The sequence below is a fragment of the Glycine soja genome, chromosome 10 (assembly GCF_004193775.1).
Source record: "Glycine soja cultivar W05 chromosome 10, ASM419377v2, whole genome shotgun sequence".
NCBI lineage: Eukaryota > Viridiplantae > Streptophyta > Magnoliopsida > Fabales > Fabaceae > Glycine > Glycine soja.
In genome coordinates this window covers 43,062,620-43,084,704 of record NC_041011.1, presented here as the reverse complement: position 1 = coordinate 43,084,704, position 22,085 = coordinate 43,062,620, and the positions used below count along the sequence as shown (strand labels likewise).

The window sequence follows — 22,085 nt, the reverse complement described above, 5'->3', positions numbered from 1 at the left end:
ATTAGTACAAGTATATAAAGTATTAGGATCAATTCAGTGGTGAGAGTTTGAAATAGTATGCAAGAGATTTTATGTTTAAACCTAAGTGTGATTATTATAGGTAAAAAAAACCCATTAATACTCGTATATATTTTTTCACAATATGCCAAAATTAATCTCAAATCATATTCAAATATGTTAAAAACTATAATAAACGTATACATTAATGTATAGTGTATGTTAATATTTTTTTTATTTCTTTAACAACTGCCTTAAAAACGTTACTCAACATTTGCCTCGACTTAATGCATTAGAGATTTTGAATCATGTTTTATTCTTTAATTTTTTTATACCTGAAATACTAGTGATACACTATACATTATTTAATAGGCTTTTTAAATATATTTTATGCTATTAGTTTAATTTTTTTTTGTTAATTACATATTCTTGTAGATCTCGTTTCTCATTTAATTAATAAATTTTCTTCTTCTTCTAATTTTATAATTTTTAAATTTTAACCAATAACAAAATAAATTGTGTATTAAAACAAGTGTGTTATTAGGACTCCTATTGTTTATGTTGTTGTTCAAAGACATGAATTGGGTGGAATGTAATCATTTTTTTATCTTTTAGTTAGATTTTTTAAATCTACAATTCAACGCAATAATTGAAACATGATAAAATATATATATTTTCTATCTTTCTTTGATTTAAAATTTGAGACAATACTTTTTAAAAAGAAAAAACTAAAAAAATATGTGATATATGTATAATAATTTATATAGCATTTATTTGTCTTTGTTTCCATTATTATGACATGTAATAAATAATTTGATGGAAAAAAATAGACACAAAATGTTATTGTATGAATTATCGTACAAACAGCATTTCTCAATCAGCTTGGCAACTAAATCTTAACCCTAACCTCAACATTGTTGCAATTGGATGGTTGTTTATATTGGTGGCCTTAGTCTTAAAATGGAATCTTCATTCCAATCGAAAAGAGAATAAATCTTTATTTTTCATTATTTTGCTATGCGCCTAAGGTGTACTCCCATTACAAAGAATACAATGAGCTTTCTTTTTTTTACTTCAGTTATTTTATGTTTCCAAGCTTTGATACTACTTTTTTTGGTTTATATATTTGTAACCTTTTTCCTTTGGGCTTCAGATTGGACTTCGATCCCTATAGCTTTAATTATAAGAATATGAAGCAATTGATGTACATCTGTGGTATAAAAAAAAAGTGCTCAATTTACAGTTGGTACATGATTGGTTGAAGAAAGAAAGTGAAAGGAAAGAAATAGAAACAGAAAAAGAGATGATTTTATAATTATTTAGTAAAACAAACGAAAGAAAAGAAAAATATGTGTGTGTATATATATATATATATATATATAAAATAAAAGTATTCTTAAAGAGTAAGAATAATTTTAGTGTTTTATTTATAAATTACCCCTTCCGAAATCTTTCCTCCCCAAATTGCAAGGATTACAATTAACTATGAGTATCGCAAAAAAATTATAAAATGTATAAATGGAGGAAAAAGAAGAAGAAAAAAGTGTTCTTTTCCATCCCTCCATTATCAATCCTTTCATATTCTGTCATTCCAAACATACCACCTATCTTGACAGTTGATACTAAACCAAACCAATCCAAACAATCTGTCAGTAATAATTATTTTATCTTGAAGAAATAATAAATAAGGAATTAATGTCGGATATCGAAACATTATGTAATCTGACATCCCATACACAGCCTCGGTTAAAAAATAATACTAACAAGCCCAAAAAACAAGATGGGGCATGCAATAAAGAAGAAAGAAAATGAGCATACGGATTTACTTTGTAAAAATTAGACCTTTTGAAGTGAGAGAAGAAAGAAAAAATGTAACCTTACAAACTAATGAATCTCTACATGATAGTAAAAGAATGTGAGAATTGCACATCCTTGTCAGCACTTCAGCAGTAACTTAATTACAAGAATTAACTTGGATTTTCAACACATTGCAGCTTGATAAATGGTGAACAAAAGAATACATCACCAACCAAAAATGTAAAGAATACATACCTTCAAAGCTTTTTCTACAGACAAATATCCCAGTCAACCCAAAACCCAGCTATCCAAAACCACAAAGTTTCAGAGCCTTTGCTCCCATAACTATCCACGCCAAACTAACAAAAGAATGTGGGAAAGACTAAAACAATCAGTTTTCAACTCAGCATTTGGTCATACCTCAATGGCCATGCAAGAGTCCTGTAAAATGTTACTATTTGGGATCATTGAGATTCACTCTTCTCAGGAACTTCCGGTTGAGTAGGTAAGAGTTTTAAGAAGCTCCCTTGGGCAGGTTGATTAGCAGTTGTAGCCGATTCATCATCTGTAGCATGTAATTAGCTCAACTTATTAACCAAAAGACACTTAAAATTTTCAACCGTTCGTGCTTCAATTTTTAATAACTAATAGTGAAGACATCTTTGCCTTTTGCCCTTGAAATTGAATTGTTCAACATCAATATTCAGCATGGATTTCCAATTTCAATATTCAGCATAGATTTCCAATTTCAATATTCAGCATACTTTTATCCCTGATCCACGATCCAATCCAAATAGTGTTGCCTTAAGCAACTATTATGCATATTTTTAATGTTTTCCCAGGAATTGCTGATCTATTACTTGAGAAAACCTTATTAACACAAACATCAGTAATAGTTTATTATCATTAACATAACTCTTAAATTATCACCAGATAAGAGATTTAATATTCTAAAATTTCAGAGATGTGAGAAACTACCCCATAATGCCATGAAGAAGGATGTATAGTTCTATGATGGAGTTATTTGGTGCCATAGCATTACTCATAACTGAAGTGAACCACTAGATCTCAAGCTAATCAACAAGTATACTACGCACAAGGCATAAAACAATGAACACATGCTTACAAAATAGGGTCTTGATAGATGGCCGCTTAGGTTTTGTGCTCTTCTTCAATTCGGCTGGTAACAACATATGCAAAGCTTGAAGATTAGTGCAGTGATGAATCAATTTGGAAAAGAACAATAAATTTGGCTTTGGGGGGTAATAAAAACAACAAACGCATAAGGTATAATAAACAACAAGGATCAGCAGCATGATCTTCAGCAAAATCACATTTTATTGAAATTATAGTCAATTGATGCATCAACAAGAAATTTGCAAGGGGTAGCAATAACATACATACTTTTCTTTCTTTAACAAGCTGCATCATTTTTTCCAAAGGCTTGTTGCATTAAAGACCACAATAAAAAGGGTTTCAATAAGCTGAAAACCGTTGATAAAACTTCGGAAAGTAGACAACAATACATTAATTATTAGAGGGTAAAATATATTTGCAAGTTAAAACTAAGTTACTGCTAAAGTGTGTGTGTGTGTGTGTGCAAGTTTATACAAGTGCATTTACTCGATAAAATCTTCCATCCCCTAGCAATATAAACCTCATGTTCAGCCCCACAATATAAAGCTCAAATAGACAAGGTTTAGAGCAATAAATTGATAGAGCACAGAACCTTCCATTAGATTCAGAAATGTCACAGGAGTAAAAGAATCTAAGAGTATTAGAAGCAATATATTAAAGAGGAACTTTCTAATTATAAAACAAAAATGATGAAAGGGTTTAAACAAAACATAAACAAATATGCACATAAAATTGAAAATGTACAAACCAATTTCAGGTAGTTGATCATCATTCACGATTTCATAGTTCTTATATGTGTACCCGACAAAGTTGACATCTTTAGATGACAGCATCTGCAGAAATAACAGGTCAAATTACAAATCCAGACTTGGATATTCCTCATCAACACTAATGATCCATGAATTCCAACGAAGAGGTATTTGTATTCAGAGTTTCTGTTATCAAAAGTTGAGTAAAATCCCAATGTCATCTAAAGTAAATAATATTGTCTGCAAACTAATGGGTTCCATTGACAGCTTGCTACAAGCATAACAATATGTCTAAGATATTTATTGTTTCATATAGTAGTCAATACTCAATAGCACACTATAGTGGTGCTATAGCAGGTGCTGAAAATCAAGGAAGGCCATCAAATGAAAAAGGGCAAGCTAAGAAGTAGGATCCTTTAATTGCGCTAGGAGGACCTATGACTTGGCCAAAAGCCAAGAGAACCAAGGAAGCTTTATAACAAAAGGTGATCAACATATTCAACAATAACAACAAAGCATTATCCCACTAGGTGAGGTCGGCTACATGGATCACACAATGCCATTCAGCAAAGTTAAAAACCAAAGCTTCAAGAATATTATTTAGCCTGAGATCAACATATTCGACCTCAAGCAAAATATGGACAAAGAACCAAATTAATCTACATTGAAGAGGACCCCAGTTAGGAACTTATTTAAGCGTGTTTGAGTTTGTATCCAATTAAGACCTTGTTTAGACGTATTTGGGCTTGTAATTTGCTTTGAATTTTTGTATTTTGGGCTGCATGGGTTGTTGGGCTATTCAAATCATTTTAATTTTAGGATTTCTGTTTGACATATTCATAGCATTAAAGTAAGATTATATTAATTAGGAAATATCCATAGTTGTCAACCATGGATAGTGGTGCAGAGTGATCAACCCCAAAAATGGGATAGCAAGATGACTGCTATTCTAATATTTTTCATATATATTAAATTATTAATAATATATATATATATATATATATATATATATATATATATATATATATATATACATATGCTAAAAAATAGTTAGTGAGGAAGAAAAAAAAATAATAGTGGGTGAAAGAGAAAGAGGAAAACAGAGGACAAAAAGGAAAATAGAAGTGGAAGATATGGAAGAGGAAGGAAAAAGAGAAACAGAACACAGAAACAAAACCAAAAATAGAAGAAACCTGCAGGAGTGGAAGAGAAGGGGGCTGGCTGAAAAGAGAAGGTGGTCCTCGAAAAACGGAGTGGGTTGGTTGCCAGAGAAGAACAAGATTGGAGAGGTTGATCATGCACGTCAGAGGAGAAGAATAAAGGGTCAAAGGTTTTTTCGTTCTTTCTTTAAAGCTGATATGTGAAAATTCCCAAAAATACCCCCACTAGTTATCATTCAGTAAGGGTATTTTGCGGACCTCAACAATTTCCAATGGATTTCAAAATTATTTCAATGTAGCGTCCACAAAGCACCTGCTCCACCGTGATTTCGGCCACTCCGTGATAGCAGTTGTGACAGCCGCACAACTAAACTGAGATGCTATGGCCTCCTTGTAACGGCCCAGTGTCACTCCACACTGCTTTGGCACTACAGTGCCACTATTGACAACTAAGGAAACATCCATAGCATTAATTAGGACTATATTTATTAGGGACATTAGAAAACATCAATTGCATTAATTAAGAATACATTTCCTTCTTTTTTTATTTAAGATATAGGGAATGTTATCTTTGACTATATATAGGGCAAACCAATGTACTCAAAGGACACAATTGAATGAAATATTAAAATCGAGAACTTTGCTTCTCTTAGGGTTCTTGGGGGGAACCCAATTGCTTGGATCTTATCAAGGGTTTCTCACACTTTTGTAGCAATTTTACACAAGGCTGACCTCTTCTTGGAGGTGGCGCCGATCTTGGTAATCTTTTGTTTTCCCTTTTCTTTTACTTGTTCTTGCACAAATTTAAAAAATCAACTCAAGGAAGATTCAAATTTCCTTGTAATCATTCTTGAATCATATCAGTGGGATAGTAGAGCAGAGCAGTGCTGAGCCTCTATTGGATTCAAATAGTGGCCAAAATAGTGGCTTTTTGCACACTATAGCAGTGCTACCATGATATAGGCTTGAAAAATCCATTTTTATCCCTGGAACATCAATGTTTGGGTTCTTTTTGGGTAAAACATTCCACAAAAAGTTAGCTCTATTTTGACCTCTATTCCTTCACACATTATGTGACAATTTTTTATACTGTATTCCGTTCTTTCTCCTTCCTTTAGACTTCCCACCCAGTTCACATTCTGCTATTTTTTTTAATCTAATTCGTTATGTTCTTTTCCTATTAATTTCACCATCATCTTTTATTTTCTGACTTAATTACTATGTTCTTATTGCTCCTAGATTGATGGTGAATATGTGCGTAAAGTAACTAAGAATTGTTATTTATCATGATTTTCTTTAATTTTGGGTTTTTAGTTTTTGTTTTTTGAGTATTCATGTGTAGTATAACTTATTTATTTTGTATTATAATATTTAAAATAGCAGTCATTCTGCTTCTCACTATAGCAATTTTAGAATTAGCTACTACACACTGCTATCCGAGATTGATAAACCAACGCAGATAAGTAATAAACAAATTACTAGATAGATAAATCTAAAAAAAGACACACATAGGATAGGAGCATATGACAGCAGCTTTACTTTTGACAACCCCAATAATCTCACATATTAGTTAAGCTTCATAGAAGAAGAAATGGGATACTGAAAGCCCACATAGTAAATATTGTGCCAGTTAAATTAAGAACACCACAATTACTGCAACTATAGTACACCAACAACATACAAAATATCAAAAACGAGAATTAACCTTTCTCCATGGGCCTGATTTTGAGGAAGGTTGAGTTTGGTTGTCAACCTACACATTATTAGTAAATTAAGCAGCATGATACTGGTTTGTAACAGCAGACAAAAATTACACCTATATCCATGAAAATAAACATATATAATATACCTCTTCAAACTTCTCAAAATTTTGAGTATCTAATTCATCATTAACCTCAGGAATAAAAGCAGCTTTCATTTGGTACAATTTGTCCCATTCAATACCTTTAAACCATGGGTGAGCCTGGAAATAATAGACCAACCAGTTATGTTGTTAATATGTAACTGTAACCCAAAGTAAATTATAGAATTCAGAAAAGAACACACCACAACACCTTTATTTCATCAGCCCCTTTGGTTCCAAGCCTCTGGTCCACATTACATAGGAGTCTACTAATAAGATCCTTTGCTTCTGCCGAAAGTTTAACTTCTTCTGGAAATTTTAAATAACTTCTCCAATTTACTATCTGCAAGTTTGAAGGTATCAGATACAATATGATCATAATTGATAAAGATAAAAGAAAATACAGTAAAGGAAAGACATAAAGGGAATCATGATGGACACTTATAAAGTATAAATAACCAAGACTGGTCATAGGAATAGAAAGATGCAATTCTCAACATAATTAAATTGGGAAAACACCACCTTTTTTTCAGACAATGCCAGTAATTTTAAGGCTTTCAGAACTATCCACAGGCAAAATATCAATATTAAGGTCGTAAACAATGTTGGTAAGTTTACTTAGCATTCACTTATAATTTAGTAATATAGGCTTTCTCTAGGCACAGGTGCCTACCAAAATTCAATGTAGTCAACATCCTACATGTGTCAAACCTCAATCTATACAATATTCATCCCAATTCATCAACAGTTGATCCAGACATTACCTTTCTACAAGTCAACATTGGTTCATCTGAATAAAAGGGCGGATACCCCACTAACATTTCATACATTATCGCTCCCAAGGACCACCTGGAAACATTACCAAAATCTCATCAGAACATATTGAAATAATATGAAGTTTACAAAAACAAAGGGAACTTCATGGTATTTTTGAAAAGGAAAACTAGAAAAACACATTAGATAATACCAATCACATTCCATGCCATATCCTTTCTTCAGAAGAACTTCGGGGGCAATATAGTCAGGTGTTCCGACTGTAGAATAGGCCTGCAGTATTGAAAAGAAAGAAAAGCTTCAAATGTCGTAGTTTGTCAAAACAGGGGTCAGCAACTTGCCAAAACAAAGTCAGAACAAGAGGTTACCAAATGTATATACACAATGAAGAATATTGATTAAGAACAATTCATCTTCCACTAAATAATATATAATTATAATATACATAGTTTGTCAGTAAACAGGGTAAGAAATAAAACTAACTCTTAACCTGAAAGTTCATAAGGCATAATGCAGTAATGGCTGTTTATGTATATTGAGTGACTTACAAGCATTCGCCTATTTTTCTGCCAATGCTGCAGTTGCTCCTGTTGGCTTCTTTTAGGAGCCACCGGACGCCCATCGCTCTGAAGGGCTCCACTTCTGTTGCTACCAATAGAGAAGTCCTTTTCCTGAAGATTACTGCAGTCCAGTGGTTTACATAATCCAAAGTCTGATAATTTCATGTGACCATTTCTATCTAGCAGCAAATTGTCAGGCTTGATATCTCTGGAATGCATATCAAAATAAGAATATTATACCTTTTTTGATGTGCAAGAAAAAAAGACCACCATAAGATTAATATAATAAGATTTTCATGGTGTAACATGACTATTTGAAGCTTGAGCTTACCTATGAATATAATTATGTTTATGAATCGACTCTATAGCTAGGACAGTCTCCCCAACATAGAACCTGGCCTCATCTTCTGTCAGTATATCCTTTCGCATGAGCAACGTCATCATATCACCACCAGGTAGATACTCCATTATGAGATATAAATACTCTTCATCTTGAAAGGAACAATAAAGCTTTACAATGCAGTTGCTGTCAACTTCTGCAAGTAGATTCCTCTCAGCTTTTACATGTTCAACCTAAACAGGGATAAAAAGTAATCAATGAATATAACAAGACAATATTCATTTTAAAAATGAGAGCAAGTCCTGCTTATTTTGTTACCTGGCCTCTGCGAAGCATCTCTGATTTCTTAAGTTTCTTCATAGCATATACATGACCAGTTGTTTTCTCTCGGCAGACTCTGACCTATAAAAAAGGAAAAAATTGCAAAGTTGCAAATTATCTGACAATTTTTGTAACATATGTGAAAGATCAGAAGCATAGTTTTTTTTTAACTTCAATGAAAATAAAGGCAGACTATACCTCCCCAAATGCACCCTTCCCTATCATAGTTAGGGGCTCAAAATCATCAGCCCCCATTTTATGCCTCTTAAGGCGCATGTATTCCCTCTCCTTTTTCTCAAAATATTTTAGCAAATTGTTCTGCTCTTCCTCAGAGACTTCAGCATCAGCCAACTTTTTTTCTAGCATATTACGTCTGCAAGAATAATGTGTTTAACCTTATTAAAAACTTACAGCAATTTCCATTTGCAGAAGTTTCTTGCACATAATCTATAACAGCACATCAGAGACAATATAAGACAATATGTCAAGAACAACAACAAAACAAATTTTCCGTGAGCAATCCATGATTCCATGCTTGGCATTTAGACAAGTCTTACAGGACAATATATCAAGAACATCATACAAAATAATATTCCAATGTCAAAGAATACTAAGTTGCACCTTATTTGGAATGGGACAACTAAAAGCAAGGACACTAAAGAAATATCTCATTTATACTTCTTTGGAGATGACTATAAGTATGTTAAAACAACAACTTTACGTGAAAACTCATCATTTACTTTAGATTGTACTACCATAATGATCCAAATATAAGTTAAAGTAAACATACCGTTCCTGTCTCTCCTCCAAGTCCTTCATCTGTTTCTTATAGTGGTTTTCTATGTACTGCTTTGCAGCTGCAACCTTCTGTTTGGTCACATTGGAAGGTGCTTCTTCATTTGTTAGGGGCTTTGACCCTTCTTTTGCAATGCCTTTAGTTTCCTTGTTTTTTGAAGACTGTGTTTTATCCTTTGGCTTGAACTTATTAAACCAGCACCTATCCATTTTGGAAAGCTCTTAAGCCTGCTGTGTTATGCACTCTATTTCACCAATCACTAAAGATAAGTTTTCTCCACCAAGAATCTCATTTCTCCAGCAATGAAAATCAAGAAGCCATTGTCCACCAAAAGAATCTGGGGCACATTAACTCTTACTTCTGCCCAAACATGAAAATAAATGGCAATGAATCAACAAACTAAAGCTGTCAACCATGTTTTTTTAGCTGATCAGAAGCAAAACTTGAACATTGAGTGTAAAAATACTCTAGAATCGTCAAAATGGGAAGAAAAAAGGTGAATACTAACAAATGCAAATAGACAGAGAAATTTAAGAGCTCATTTCATTTGGTGTTAGGATGAGAGTACAACATAGAGGGCCAAAGAGTTATTATAAATAATTCAATGTCAACTAGATCAAATTGTCAGAGAAAATTAGCAAACACAGAACTGAGAATGAAATTAAACGTATTGGAAAGGCAGAACAATCATACATAAAGTTCACAAAATGCGAACCAGTTGCTAAGATACTCATTTAGCAGCAAATTAGACTTCAAAAATCTTGATCAAACCTGCAATGCTTAAAAAAATACCGGAAATAAATTAACCACCGGAGGTTTTAGTTCAAAACAGTTAAACCGCACAATTGAACCAGAAGTAAACCTTTAGATTCCCCAAAAGCCTAAAACAACACAGAAACCATGGAATTCAAAGGTTGAGCCCCGATCTTCGGTCCAACCAGTGATCCCCACATATTGATCAAGTACACTCAATTGCACACAGTACAAGTCAAATCTCTCAAATGGGTAAGCAAAAACAAGGTCAAATTACAATCTTGAACAACCACAATGACCCCATCACATCACTATCACCATCACCAACGAAAAAAATTGAACTTTCACTTCACTTCTCATTGTACTAACCATTAACCAACCAAACAAACAAACAAACAAAAGCAAGGATTCAAATTGAAGATACCCATCATCGAAATCGAAATGAAAAGGAATTAAGCAACACTTGCACAAGGAAAGCAACATGGAATTGGGATTGGAAAAGCAAAAGGGTGTTAGAAGAGAAGAACCTGGAATTAAGAGGAATCAGGAGGTTGTGGCATGTGGGAGTGAAAGCCAAAGGAGTGAGTGAGTCAGATAGCGAAAGAAAGTGTAGAGAGAGAAATGAAAGAGCCGAGATTATCGGTGCAGGGAAAGAAGGTGGAGAGAGAGAGGACCACTTTGCAACCATCATTTCCATGCCCCATTCACTCCCTCGTTTACTCCCTTTTTTTTTTCTTCTCTTTTCTTTTATATTCTTTTTAATTAATGTTACAAGTTGGAATCCACTTTAATTTTCTACTAGTAGCGAAATTTGATATTTTATGGAGTAACGTTTTAATTTACAGGCTAAATTATAAAGTAAAATATGATTTTGATTCATCAATTTTTGATATTTTTTAATTTGTGCTTTAAAAAATTTATTTTAATAATTTATATCTATGAATAGACTGAAAATGGTCATTTCTTTTATTAAATTTGATATTATTTTTCAATTCCTCTTATTTACAATTTTACCTTTTTAATTCTTATCACTTTTAGCGGATATTATTTTTTAATTCCTCTTATTTACAATTTTATTAAATTAGTCAATATCTTAATCTTAATTTGCATTTAAATTGGAATGATAACAGAAACAAAATGGTTGTTTAATGAAATCATTATCACATAACGATTATTATTGGTAGTTTTATCTGTATTTATTTTCCCTTTTTGCTTTCCTGTACGTACATCTTTTTTTCCTTCTTTGCTATTACCAAAAATTAGTTTTTATATTGTTAAATTAAACTTATTTGTAGACTATATTCGTTTATATTTTGTAATTATGTATGTTATTAAATTATATATTAGTTACCTTGATTGCTTTTATAATTTAGAATGATAATTAAAGTATTTTTCGAAACTTAGGTTATGATATTAAGTGCTTGTAATGATATTCTCCTGGTAAGATATAATAACATGTGCATCATACTGTACCCTCCCTGAATTTTAATAAAAGAAAAGAAGCACAGTATGGCAAAAATGTCACCACCTCCTTGACACCTCATACTCTAAACTATCATGTTACCATCTACCGGTTTTATTGGCTTGCTTCTGAGTTTTGATCACATTTCTTGCAGGCCTACCATTAAAGGACACTGACCATATTCTTAATTTCTTATTCTCCAACGAGAAACACTGCTCTTTGACCGCAACAAATAGTCTCACTGTCTCAGGGTCTCTACTTGAAAGTAGGGTCAGGTTGGAACTCTTGTCAAAAGATTTATCATGTAGTCGTATGTATCACAAAAATCAATAATTTCATGTTAAATTGTCATGCAATATTATCGCATAAAAAGATTTATATTTATCTCTCTTTATAAAGATTCACAATTTTTTTTATAAAATTTCATTTATTTAATTTATAAAAGAGATAAGCACGTTTTTTATGACATTATACAAAAAAAAATTAACATAAAAAGGTCCATTCCAAACATTGACCATGCACAAATATCATGCGTGGTAAAGTAGCTAGAATTATCCATTTCCGAATATCAGATACGATTGCAAAGAATCATCCACATTCTATCCTTGCATTTACTTTTACACTTATATATACTGAACAAAATAGCATAAAAATATTAAAGCACGAAAACAAATGAAACCCTGAGCAGAAAAGGCACGTATATATATTACATAAGTACATAACTTATATAAGTGACTTCCATGTCTTGAATATTATGTAGCTTACATAATCCCCAAATGCAGGCAAAATTTTGAATAGCCGCCTATAAAAGCATGATGCTTATGTATATGTCTTAATCACATGAATAATCATCATCCCAAAAATGAGAATCAAAAGAAGGAAATTAAATGAAAAGAAAACAACATGTAATGCTACAAAATGAAGTTGTTTACTTTACTGCTTCACCCCTTGGGACGTGCTTTGATCCCTTGTAGTTGTAGCAGCAGGTAATAAGTTATAAGAAGATGAAAATTCATTGGTTGTCCTATTCAGTGTCCCTAAAGCTTTCACTAGTTAGCCACATTTTCTTCTGGATGATAAGAACAACTTCATCGCCATCTTGGACAGAGTTAGAACTGGAATCAATTGCTTCCCAGTGCAAAGCACTTAGGTGATTCTTTATAAAATCAATCACTGACTGTTTATCCCGGATGATCGCGAAACCAGTAGGCCGAAGCATGCGATCCATCTCGATTAATAGATCCTCTTTACTGCAACCTTTATTTTCTATGTCAGAGAAGACAGTCCATGCATGAAGTAAATCGTATGTCCGGGGGTATGTTGAAAATGCTTCACACCTGTTTAAGATTATCACATCAAAACTCTTATTTTCTCATCATTCACGGAGGAGCTACAAAAACAAAATCTAACAACTAAATCTAGATTCTAGAATAAGCAACAATTCTCAAGATTTTTAGTCAAATCGCTGCTTTCTCTGAACCAGATAGATTAAGATCTCTACATAGTAATTTATTCTCTAGTCTATAACATATAATCCTTACAAATCAAGGAGGGTGCATTATTCACTGCTTAAACTCTATGATTTTATCTCCAAGAATCCAGAATCATGCATCATTAGTATACTTAAACTAGTTATACAGCAGAATGCAAAAGCTAATATTCAATTTCAAAATGTACTTTCTATATAAAATCATAGGAGACATAAATCAACAATCTGGATTTGATTGTAAATAATGCTTTTTGACAAAACACATTTCCTCTAAGATTAAAACAAAAAAACCATTTCATATTTGGTTAAATTATTAAAATAAATTTTGTAGTCTGTACGTTGATTTTTAGGAGTAAATACATAAAACAAGAACCGTATGTAAGATATTATAGGAAAAATAAAGGACTAATTGGAAAATGAATCTAAATATTAGAAGCCAGAATCAAATAAGATCAGAAATTCATAGGTTATAAAAATGAAATGCCTCAAATGCATGGAAAGTTATCAAAGAAGCAATAGATTTATAATTCAAGCAATCTAGCTTCAATACCAGTCATGAGTAGTTCCTATAAGGCCTCTGTCATATATGAGCTTAAGTGTGTTTGGTCCATCTTGAGGTACAACATTCATTACCCAAACTTTCTTGTCTCTAAGAGCAGCTGCAAATGAACCCATGTTTGCTTTCATATCCATAATATTCCTCAATGTGTTTGATGTGATTTTTGGACTCAAGAGATCCCAGTACTTCTCAACTCTCCTTTGCCATAGTTCCTGCACATGACAAAATTTAAGCCAAAAATTGGTTTATATGAATTTCTATGATAACAGTGGAAAAAATAATTTTAGTCATTAACAAGAGGATCAATTGTAACTTCTGATTACCGTGTCCTTTTCAAACATGTCATTTGAATAGCCAAAGTCAGCTAATCTAGGAGGAGGACTAGTCAATCTTGCAGGCCATGGAGCTAATCCACTACCCTTGGCTCTGTTGTCATCTGTGATAAAGTGAACAAAAGTTTCAGTAGTTAAGTTTCAAACTTTCATATACCACAGCTCTTTAAATTATTCTCTTATTTAATTATTAAACAAAATAAAATAAAAATTAATGAAGGATTTTAGTAGTTTAGGAGTTGGGATACAGGCTGCATGCACTTAAAGCAAATACTGATGTTCTACATCTAACCAGCAGCATAAGGGTAGCATGAGGCTCTCACAGTCTCACTATTTGTAGGATTTGGGGAAGCTAAGACGAATTGTATCCATCCTTATGCCTATGCCTGTAGGCGAAGAGACTGTTTCTACCACTATAACTTGTGACTACCAAGTCACAAGGCAGAAAGGCTCAACCATGCGTCCATCCAGTAGCATGAGATGGAACATTACAAATGAGCTTAAAATTAATAGATATATTAAGGATTTTGGTAAGATGTACTCACTCAGAACACAGGTCATAGCAGGTCATTTGTGGATGATGTAAAACAAGAAGATTGGTTAATGGAAAATGCAATCCCACTCATGATGCATAACATGTAGGTCTATAATACACCATATTTCCCTATTTTTCTTTCAAGAGAAAGGAAATAAAACACTGTCACTCCCTATTCATCTCTTAACTCTATTGAGAAAAAAGTAGTTCATCGACTATCTTCGTCAGAACAAACAATCCAGTGCAATTAAGGGAAAAGAACTATTATTGCCAGAACACACAGAAAAGGGGGGAAACAAAAATGCATGCCACTAAAGAAGTAACAATGAATTGATACTCGCAAAGAAATCGCTAGAATCCATGGAATGCAAAAACCATAAAAAAACCACTGAGAAAAGAGTACTCACGATCACTGTAAGGTGTTATGCATGCTTTCATATTTACTCCCCATACTGCATCTGGGTCATCGTCAGACTGGCAAAGAGGAGGGCGAGTACCAGGTTCTCTTTCCATATAGCAGTCATTTGTTGGAGGTTTTTGCCAGACAACAGTTTGGTTCCTCTTTGCAGCTACTTTCCAACACATACGCCCCACAAGGTCACTCATTTCTTTCCATATCCTTAGATCCTCTTCATCCTGAGCATATGCTTCTGGAGATGAGTATGCAAAATAACCTCCTGGCCTGAGCAACCGGTCTAGTTCAAGAAGTAGTAATCCATCTCTCTGAAGCCAATCAATTCGACAACGAGAACAATGAGCAAACTCAAAAGATCTGCTTGGGTAAGGGAGTCTCTTAGTTCCCAGGACACCAAGATATGCAGGAATTCCTCTCTCTAGAGCAAATTGAATTTGATTCTGATGCACATCATTTGGTGCCAAGGACATTGCAATGATATCAGATGATAGAAGATATGCTCCAAAACTTGCAACACCACAGCCAACATCAAGCACTGTCCGCAACCTTCCTTCGTTGTTTAGATTATTGTTTGAAAAGTTAAGCATCTGGCAATGCAAATTGGAATGTTAAGATAATGATTTATCCAAGCAAATCTAGATAAACAGACTATATCAAACAACCAGCTCTGTTAAACATGGTACTGACATTGACAAGGACCAGTTTTGTCTTGTGATAAAATTTAACACATAATTATTAAGAATTGGGTAGCAATAATCAAACTCGTGATGTAAAGGACCAGTTTCTCTAGAAGCTCACGCTGGAGACATATGAACAGTTTACAATATCTACATCTGTAAATAAAAGCATATTACACAACTAGACACAAAGGCATGCTTCACGCACTTGCAAATGAAAAAGATTAAAAGGTTGAAGTAGTGAGAAAATGAAAGAATAGGAAAGAAATAAATAAAGTGGGCATAAAATACAAGGTGTATTTATCTCAAATGAATTATTTTAATATCATTTTAAATCAACTGATTATACTTAATACCTCATGTTTCATTAATTTATTAAGAAAATAAAAAATAAAGATTATTTTTAACTTTTAGCCAGGTCATCTTCACTATTTGTAGTAGGCATACAGATAGATACTTGCATAATATAAAATCTCATAGAACTACCAATTCAAAAACAAAATATAAATGGTTTCATTTTTTTATATCCAAAACCAGTAAAGTTAGATGCAGACTCACATTTGCAATTGATGCAATGTACTTATCAGCTCCATAATGGAAATGAGTCCCACCTCCAGGAAATACTATTTTTTCACCTTTTACAACCATCCAATTCTGGTCAGATTTCTCGTGTGCAAGGTGAGTATGTGGGATATTTGCTTTCCATACCTCATCTCTGCTTTGTGGCCACTTAATAGGGACCTGCAACATTATAGAAACAACAAATGTTGGACTAAAATAATACATATGTATCAGAGGGTGTGTTGAAGATCACATATACTCTTAGCAAATTTTCACCTTGTATCCAGATGGAGGAGGAATCAAGCAATTGTACCGCCTTTCTGCAGGAGGACAATGTCTCTCATAGTGCTCCATCACAGACAGGTCCAGCTTCATCCTCATTTGATAGATAAGATGTCTATCTAAGCAGGGAATCAACTCTGAATGACGATCATCACAGACCTTCAAAAACATAAACATTGTAAACACCATGAGACTGCTGATGAGCCAAAAGTATAGCCATATTTAGATGATGCCCATGAACTTGATTGTGTCTACTTATTCATCTATGAAACTAAGAATTTTATTTTCATTGTGCAAACAATACTTGTTGCTTGATTTGGATATTACTGTGTATGTGGATAAGGAATTAGTTTTCTTCAACTCTTACTATTCCATGTATAATACATTTTAAGCATCTTACATAATTCACATTAATGTGTATAATTTACCAAACTAATATACTTGAGCTTAAAGAGTTTGTCAACCTGAATTCAAATCAAACAGTATATAAGAGAGTTCATTATTATTAATAGAACTAACTAAACCAAATAGCAATAGCAAAAACAAAATATTAAAGATTATAGCAATTATAAGGATGTTGCATGAAGCTGTGAAGAAAGAGTGAATGTGCCCTATGTCTAAGCTAACTAAGAAACATACAGGGAAACTCTTTGGAACAATATTGTCCTCCCCATCTCCCTGCCTGAAACTTGATGAAGATTCATCTTGCTTGCCATCAGTGTCATCTTCTGCACCCAAATATGATGAGCCAAGTCTTTTCAATGATCTGCCATATTCAAGAGTAGATGAACCACTATTTTGAGAACCAAAGATAGACCCGCCATACACATACAGGAAACCAAGAAAAGTTGCCACAACGCAGATGGAAGCAACTAAACGCTTTTTTTGTGATCCATCAGATCTTCCCCTCGACATTTATCAGTTGAAAGTAAATACAAACTGCAACTTTCACTGTTCAGTTACAGACTAAAAGGATCTCGTTTCACCGGACATTCAACGTCAAATTCACCACTCAAAAGCCCACCTAATGTAGCAGCTCCAGTACTTCAAATTAGAAACAACGACAAACAGCTTACTCACAATACAGTGACTTAATGATTAACCTGCAAACAAGGGAAAAGCAGTCAGCAAAAGAGATACAGAAATTCATTACTTTGTTATCAATGTTTTACTTTGGATTAAATCATATTGCTTAAAGGAATAAAGACTATGAAACCATAAATAAACACACACCATTATTATACTTTTCCATCAAGAAAACATCTAAACTATACTAAAGAAAACAGATCCAAATATAAAAACCAATTTCAAACTTCTTTATGAGAACAGATCCATGTATAGAAACTTAAAAAATTTGCATTGGGTGAAGTTCAATGAGAGAAGTAAGCAAGGCACCAACCAACAAAGAAATTTTCACAGCATCAAGGAAATTCATAAACAAATAGACGGGATAATAGCCATCAATTGGCCTAGTACACCCCAGACAAAGCAATCTCTAGTCCTAGTACTCCAGGTCAAACAAGAAACAAGTGGCCAATGAGCAATAACCAAATTACAAGGAATTTAGGATTTATGGATCAATAAGATATTGCCTAATTTCATTGATGATCAAACTTGTGCAATCCTAGAGTGTGACTCACAAGCTATTACAATTAAGTCCAACAATAAGTTAAGAACTCAATCCACGAGATTCCCTCCTAGTTTTCAGCCATTTTTTTGTAATAAAAATAAACAAAAGAATAAATAAATACAAGTGAAGAGAGAGCAATGATGACCGTTATGCTTGCTATCAGTGAAGTGACAACAGCAAACCAGTGAAAACGATGGATCCGAATCATACCTTAAAAGAAACACGATCTAAGTTGACAACTGACAAGTAATGAAACCTTTTCGCACATATATGATTTCAGAAACTTCGATGGATTTAAATCGAGCAACATGAGCCATCTTAATGAAAAACACTAACCACACAGTTAAAATGAACTTGCAGATCCAGCCCAATGCAAAATAAACATCATTAGCATTAAAACGAGTAGCACTCATTAACAACAACGAATCAAAAAATAGACTCTAAGTTGCAGTCAATAGGCAGCAACCACATCAAACACACCCATGTTGCAAAACACTTAAAAGTTCAGATCCATCACAACCGCCACACTACACACAAGCAAAATTAACTTAATAGAGTAGAATGACATCAAAAAAAGCTTACTGGGTTCAGATCAAAATCCAATTGGGTGCAAGAAAATGAAATCAAAATCCCAACTTTGTCTATAAAAAAAAAAGGCTATTGAAGATACATGGAAATAAATAAGAAAAGTAAGAGGGAGACGAGATCTCAGTCAGTGTCTGAATTATGCTATGTGCGTGCGTGTGTGGCAGTGGAGTGTTCCTCGTAAAGAATAGGTGGTGGGGTGTGGGGTGTTCCAACCTAAAAGAGTTTGCGAGAGTTGCAGCAGTGTGCTGTGGACAGCAAATTGACCTGTGATTAAGGTGGCAAGACTTTTGTGGTTACCACTGAGATTCCATTTGGACACACAAAGTGGGTTTGCACTTAACATTCAACAATCATGTCACGCCATGCCACACGGTTTTACAACTCTTGTGCCAGTCGGTGCTCTTTATTTTATGCGATAAATTGAAAACAAGGTCAAATTGTGGAACATGGTTGATTAAAAAATAAACAAAAGAAAGACAAGTTTATCTGCTTGAGACATCATGAGAAGGTGAAATATTAACGGTTTTGGCATTGGAAATTGCCTGTGTGAACTTCGGATGGTATAGGTTGAAAATTTGGGAATGTTTGGTACTTGTCTACATGATAGTATTTCTTTTGAGAGTGAAAACAGAATAGTCAATCTGAATTTAACAGTGAGAATCGAGATTTGGCTTTTTTGGATGTGTCTATGTTCCTTCAAAAATCACATCTAAAGTTCTAAATTACCTCTAATTGTATAGGGGAAATCCTTATACAAGCAATAGCAAGTGGGTTTGAATCATAAATTTGTCCAAGAATTTTCATCAAATAAAGATTTGTTTATGTTACCAAACAGTAACATTTTAAATTTAGGATTGATAACGCACTCACATCCTTTTTATAATACGAGTTTATTAAATCAATACTATAAATTTGAGACATAAAATCTAATTTTCTTTGTTTCAATGAGTTATTGAGTTTAATTTAGGGATATAATAATAGTTTACATTTAATTTTAAAAAAATAATTTCTCCCTAATATTAAATGTTAAAATTCTCTCTCTTCTCTTATATTTTGGAGTATCTAAAAATTTATTTTGGATTTTTTAACAACTTTTTATGCTAGAACTTTTATCATCTGAAGATAAAACCCAATTAGATTCTTGAATTTTACTTGAGACACACAAAACAAAAGAATTGATTTTTTTTCTTTTCTCTCAAATACATTAAAATAATATATATATATATATATATATATATATATATATATATATATTAAGAAAATGAATTCTTAAAAGTTATTTCTCTGGAACTTAATCTCTTGTATGTAGAATTCTTTGAGCAAAAATATAGTAAGAAGTCTTAAGTTCAAGAATACAACTTAAGAACTCCCATTAAAATATTCTCATACTCTTATAATTAATTAACTATTTATTAACTATTTATGTATTAAAAATAAACTAAAATTATTTGCTTTCTACATTTAATAATCTTAATACACATTTTTATTAACATTTTATTTTTATTAACTGATTGGATTAACGTTTAACGTTAATTGATTTTTTTTTATTTTCTTTATTAACATTTTTTTACATAATTTTTTTAACGTTTAAAGTAAATCAGAAGTAAAATAATAATTTTTATTAACGTTTTTTTACATTTTTTTATTAATGCTTAAAGTAAACTAAAATTAAGATAATCATTTTTTTAAATTCCTAATAAAACTTTTAACGTTAATTGATTTACTTTTCTAATAAGAAGTTTGGTTAATTAAATGCAATATTATTTAGCGTGAATGTTTTACTTAGAAAACCAGTTTTAGCCAAGTCAAAATTTAAATGGACTGTAATGTGAATTTATTTTGTTTACTAAATAATGTTAATAAAAATGTTTAATGATGAGGGAAGACATTAATGTTAATTGAGAGAAGAGAGAAAATTTGAGCATCTAATGTTGGTTAAAGATGAGAGAGAAGAAATAAATGATTTTTAAAAAAAATTGGATGGTAAATTATTATTATATTCTTAAATTAAACTTACTTAAGCAAAGAAACTTATTGGATTTTTTTTCAAAATTTATGGTATTATTTGCTAATACACTCATATTAGAAAAAGAGTGTGAAGCATTAGCAATCCCTTTCCATTTATGTTTTATTAACCAATACTTTATTTTACTGACTTAGGATAGAGACTAATCCAAAAATTAAATTTTTGAAATACTTACATTTATTTAAGGAGTTAATATCTTTTAATATATATTTTTCCATATATATAAATTAGGAATCAAACTCATAAAGACATGATTAATATTGATTTTTTTATTATAAATATATTAACAACCAACACCATGAAAACTGAAGGAAAAAAAAAAAAACAATGAATCTCTTTGTATAGTGAATTTAATCTAAGGTTATAGCATAAACAAAAACACAAGAAAGCAACAAAAACACAAACTCTGATTGGTTTTGTAACATAGGCTAAAGAATAACACAAGAAAGCAACAAAAACACAAACTCTGATTGGTTTTGTAAAAGTTAAAAACAAATCAAGAGTTAGACAAAATTTAAGATGCTTTTGTGATTTTATAGCATAAACACAATTGTAACAGTGGTTAAAACAAATGATAGAAATGTTGTAAGGCTTAGATTCTCCAAATCTTTACTCTTACATAAACTGTCATACACATTCCATTTGCATTCTCATGTTAAAATCAACCAATAAAAGTGTTCTTAATCTAATTCCTTAGGTAAAAAGAGTCTTAGAACCTTCCCTAAGCCATGATCCCTTAACAACTTAATGAAGGTGCTAGCTTTAAGTCTTTTGACAAAAGATTATCAACAAACTTAGCTTCATTCCTAGACATTGAGCTTATTAAGTATATTACTTCAGATCTAGACGATAAAAGTGTTTTCCAACAATATTTATGTAAAAAATCATGTCATGATTGATCAATCCATAACAAACATTAAATAAAGAAGCAAGATACTAACATGAAATACAAATATGCAAAATATATAGTAAATTATATCAAAAGATACAAGAAAGTGCATAAATGGTTACATCCAATCCTTTAAAGAACTTAATCTCTCGTGACCATGAGCAACTCCAAAATGCACATGAAAGGAATGAAGATGGCAGAAGAGCACTAATAACACTAGAGATTTCCCTCCTCCTCTAATAGAACAATACAAAAGTGTAAACATACAATGATGATAGCAAAAATACGGCTAAATTACTACAATTAAACCAATAAACTAAACTATTAGACTGAAATTTAACTACTAATGAAATTAAAAACAATTTGCGTCGAAACAACCCTCTAAACAATGATAAAGAAAGATAATTGTCTCA

General features: G+C 32.3%; 2 protein-coding genes across 5 annotated transcripts; both read right to left on the bottom strand.

Moving 5' to 3' along the window:
• Positions 1-1,848: 1,848 nt before the first annotated feature.
• Positions 1,849-10,958, bottom strand: LOC114371242 (serine/threonine-protein kinase tricorner-like). 2 transcript variants are annotated; one of them, XM_028328699.1, is made up of 15 exons: positions 10,755-10,958; positions 10,168-10,245; positions 9,469-9,834; positions 8,877-9,051; positions 8,676-8,759; positions 8,349-8,590; positions 8,006-8,225; positions 7,651-7,730; positions 7,448-7,532; positions 6,895-7,026; positions 6,690-6,803; positions 6,546-6,593; positions 3,680-3,764; positions 2,921-2,974; positions 1,849-2,359 (listed from the first exon to the last, which is right to left on the bottom strand). In XM_028328699.1, the coding sequence occupies exons 3-15, from the start codon at positions 9,681-9,683 to the stop codon at positions 2,259-2,261; spliced, it is 1,635 nt and encodes a 544-aa protein (XP_028184500.1). In that variant the 5' UTR covers positions 9,684-9,834; positions 10,168-10,245; positions 10,755-10,958; the 3' UTR covers positions 1,849-2,258. The 2 variants fall into 2 exon arrangements, with proteins under 2 accessions (XP_028184500.1, XP_028184499.1); XM_028328698.1 differs by lacking the exon at positions 10,168-10,245.
• A 1,406-nt stretch (positions 10,959-12,364) lies between these two features.
• LOC114370849 (probable methyltransferase PMT3) lies at positions 12,365-19,209 on the bottom strand. 3 transcript variants are annotated; one of them, XM_028328241.1, is made up of 8 exons: positions 18,971-19,209; positions 17,179-17,642; positions 16,534-16,698; positions 16,255-16,437; positions 15,012-15,606; positions 14,061-14,173; positions 13,729-13,949; positions 12,365-13,026 (listed from the first exon to the last, which is right to left on the bottom strand). In XM_028328241.1, exons 2-8 carry the CDS (start codon positions 17,452-17,454, stop codon positions 12,714-12,716), a joined length of 1,866 nt encoding a protein of 621 aa, XP_028184042.1. In that variant the 5' UTR covers positions 17,455-17,642; positions 18,971-19,209; the 3' UTR covers positions 12,365-12,713. The 3 variants fall into 3 exon arrangements, with proteins under 3 accessions (XP_028184042.1, XP_028184043.1, XP_028184044.1); XM_028328242.1 differs by lacking the exon at positions 18,971-19,209 and adding an exon at positions 18,752-18,953; XM_028328243.1 differs by lacking the exon at positions 18,971-19,209 and adding an exon at positions 18,380-18,726.
• Positions 19,210-22,085: the final 2,876 nt, after the last annotated feature.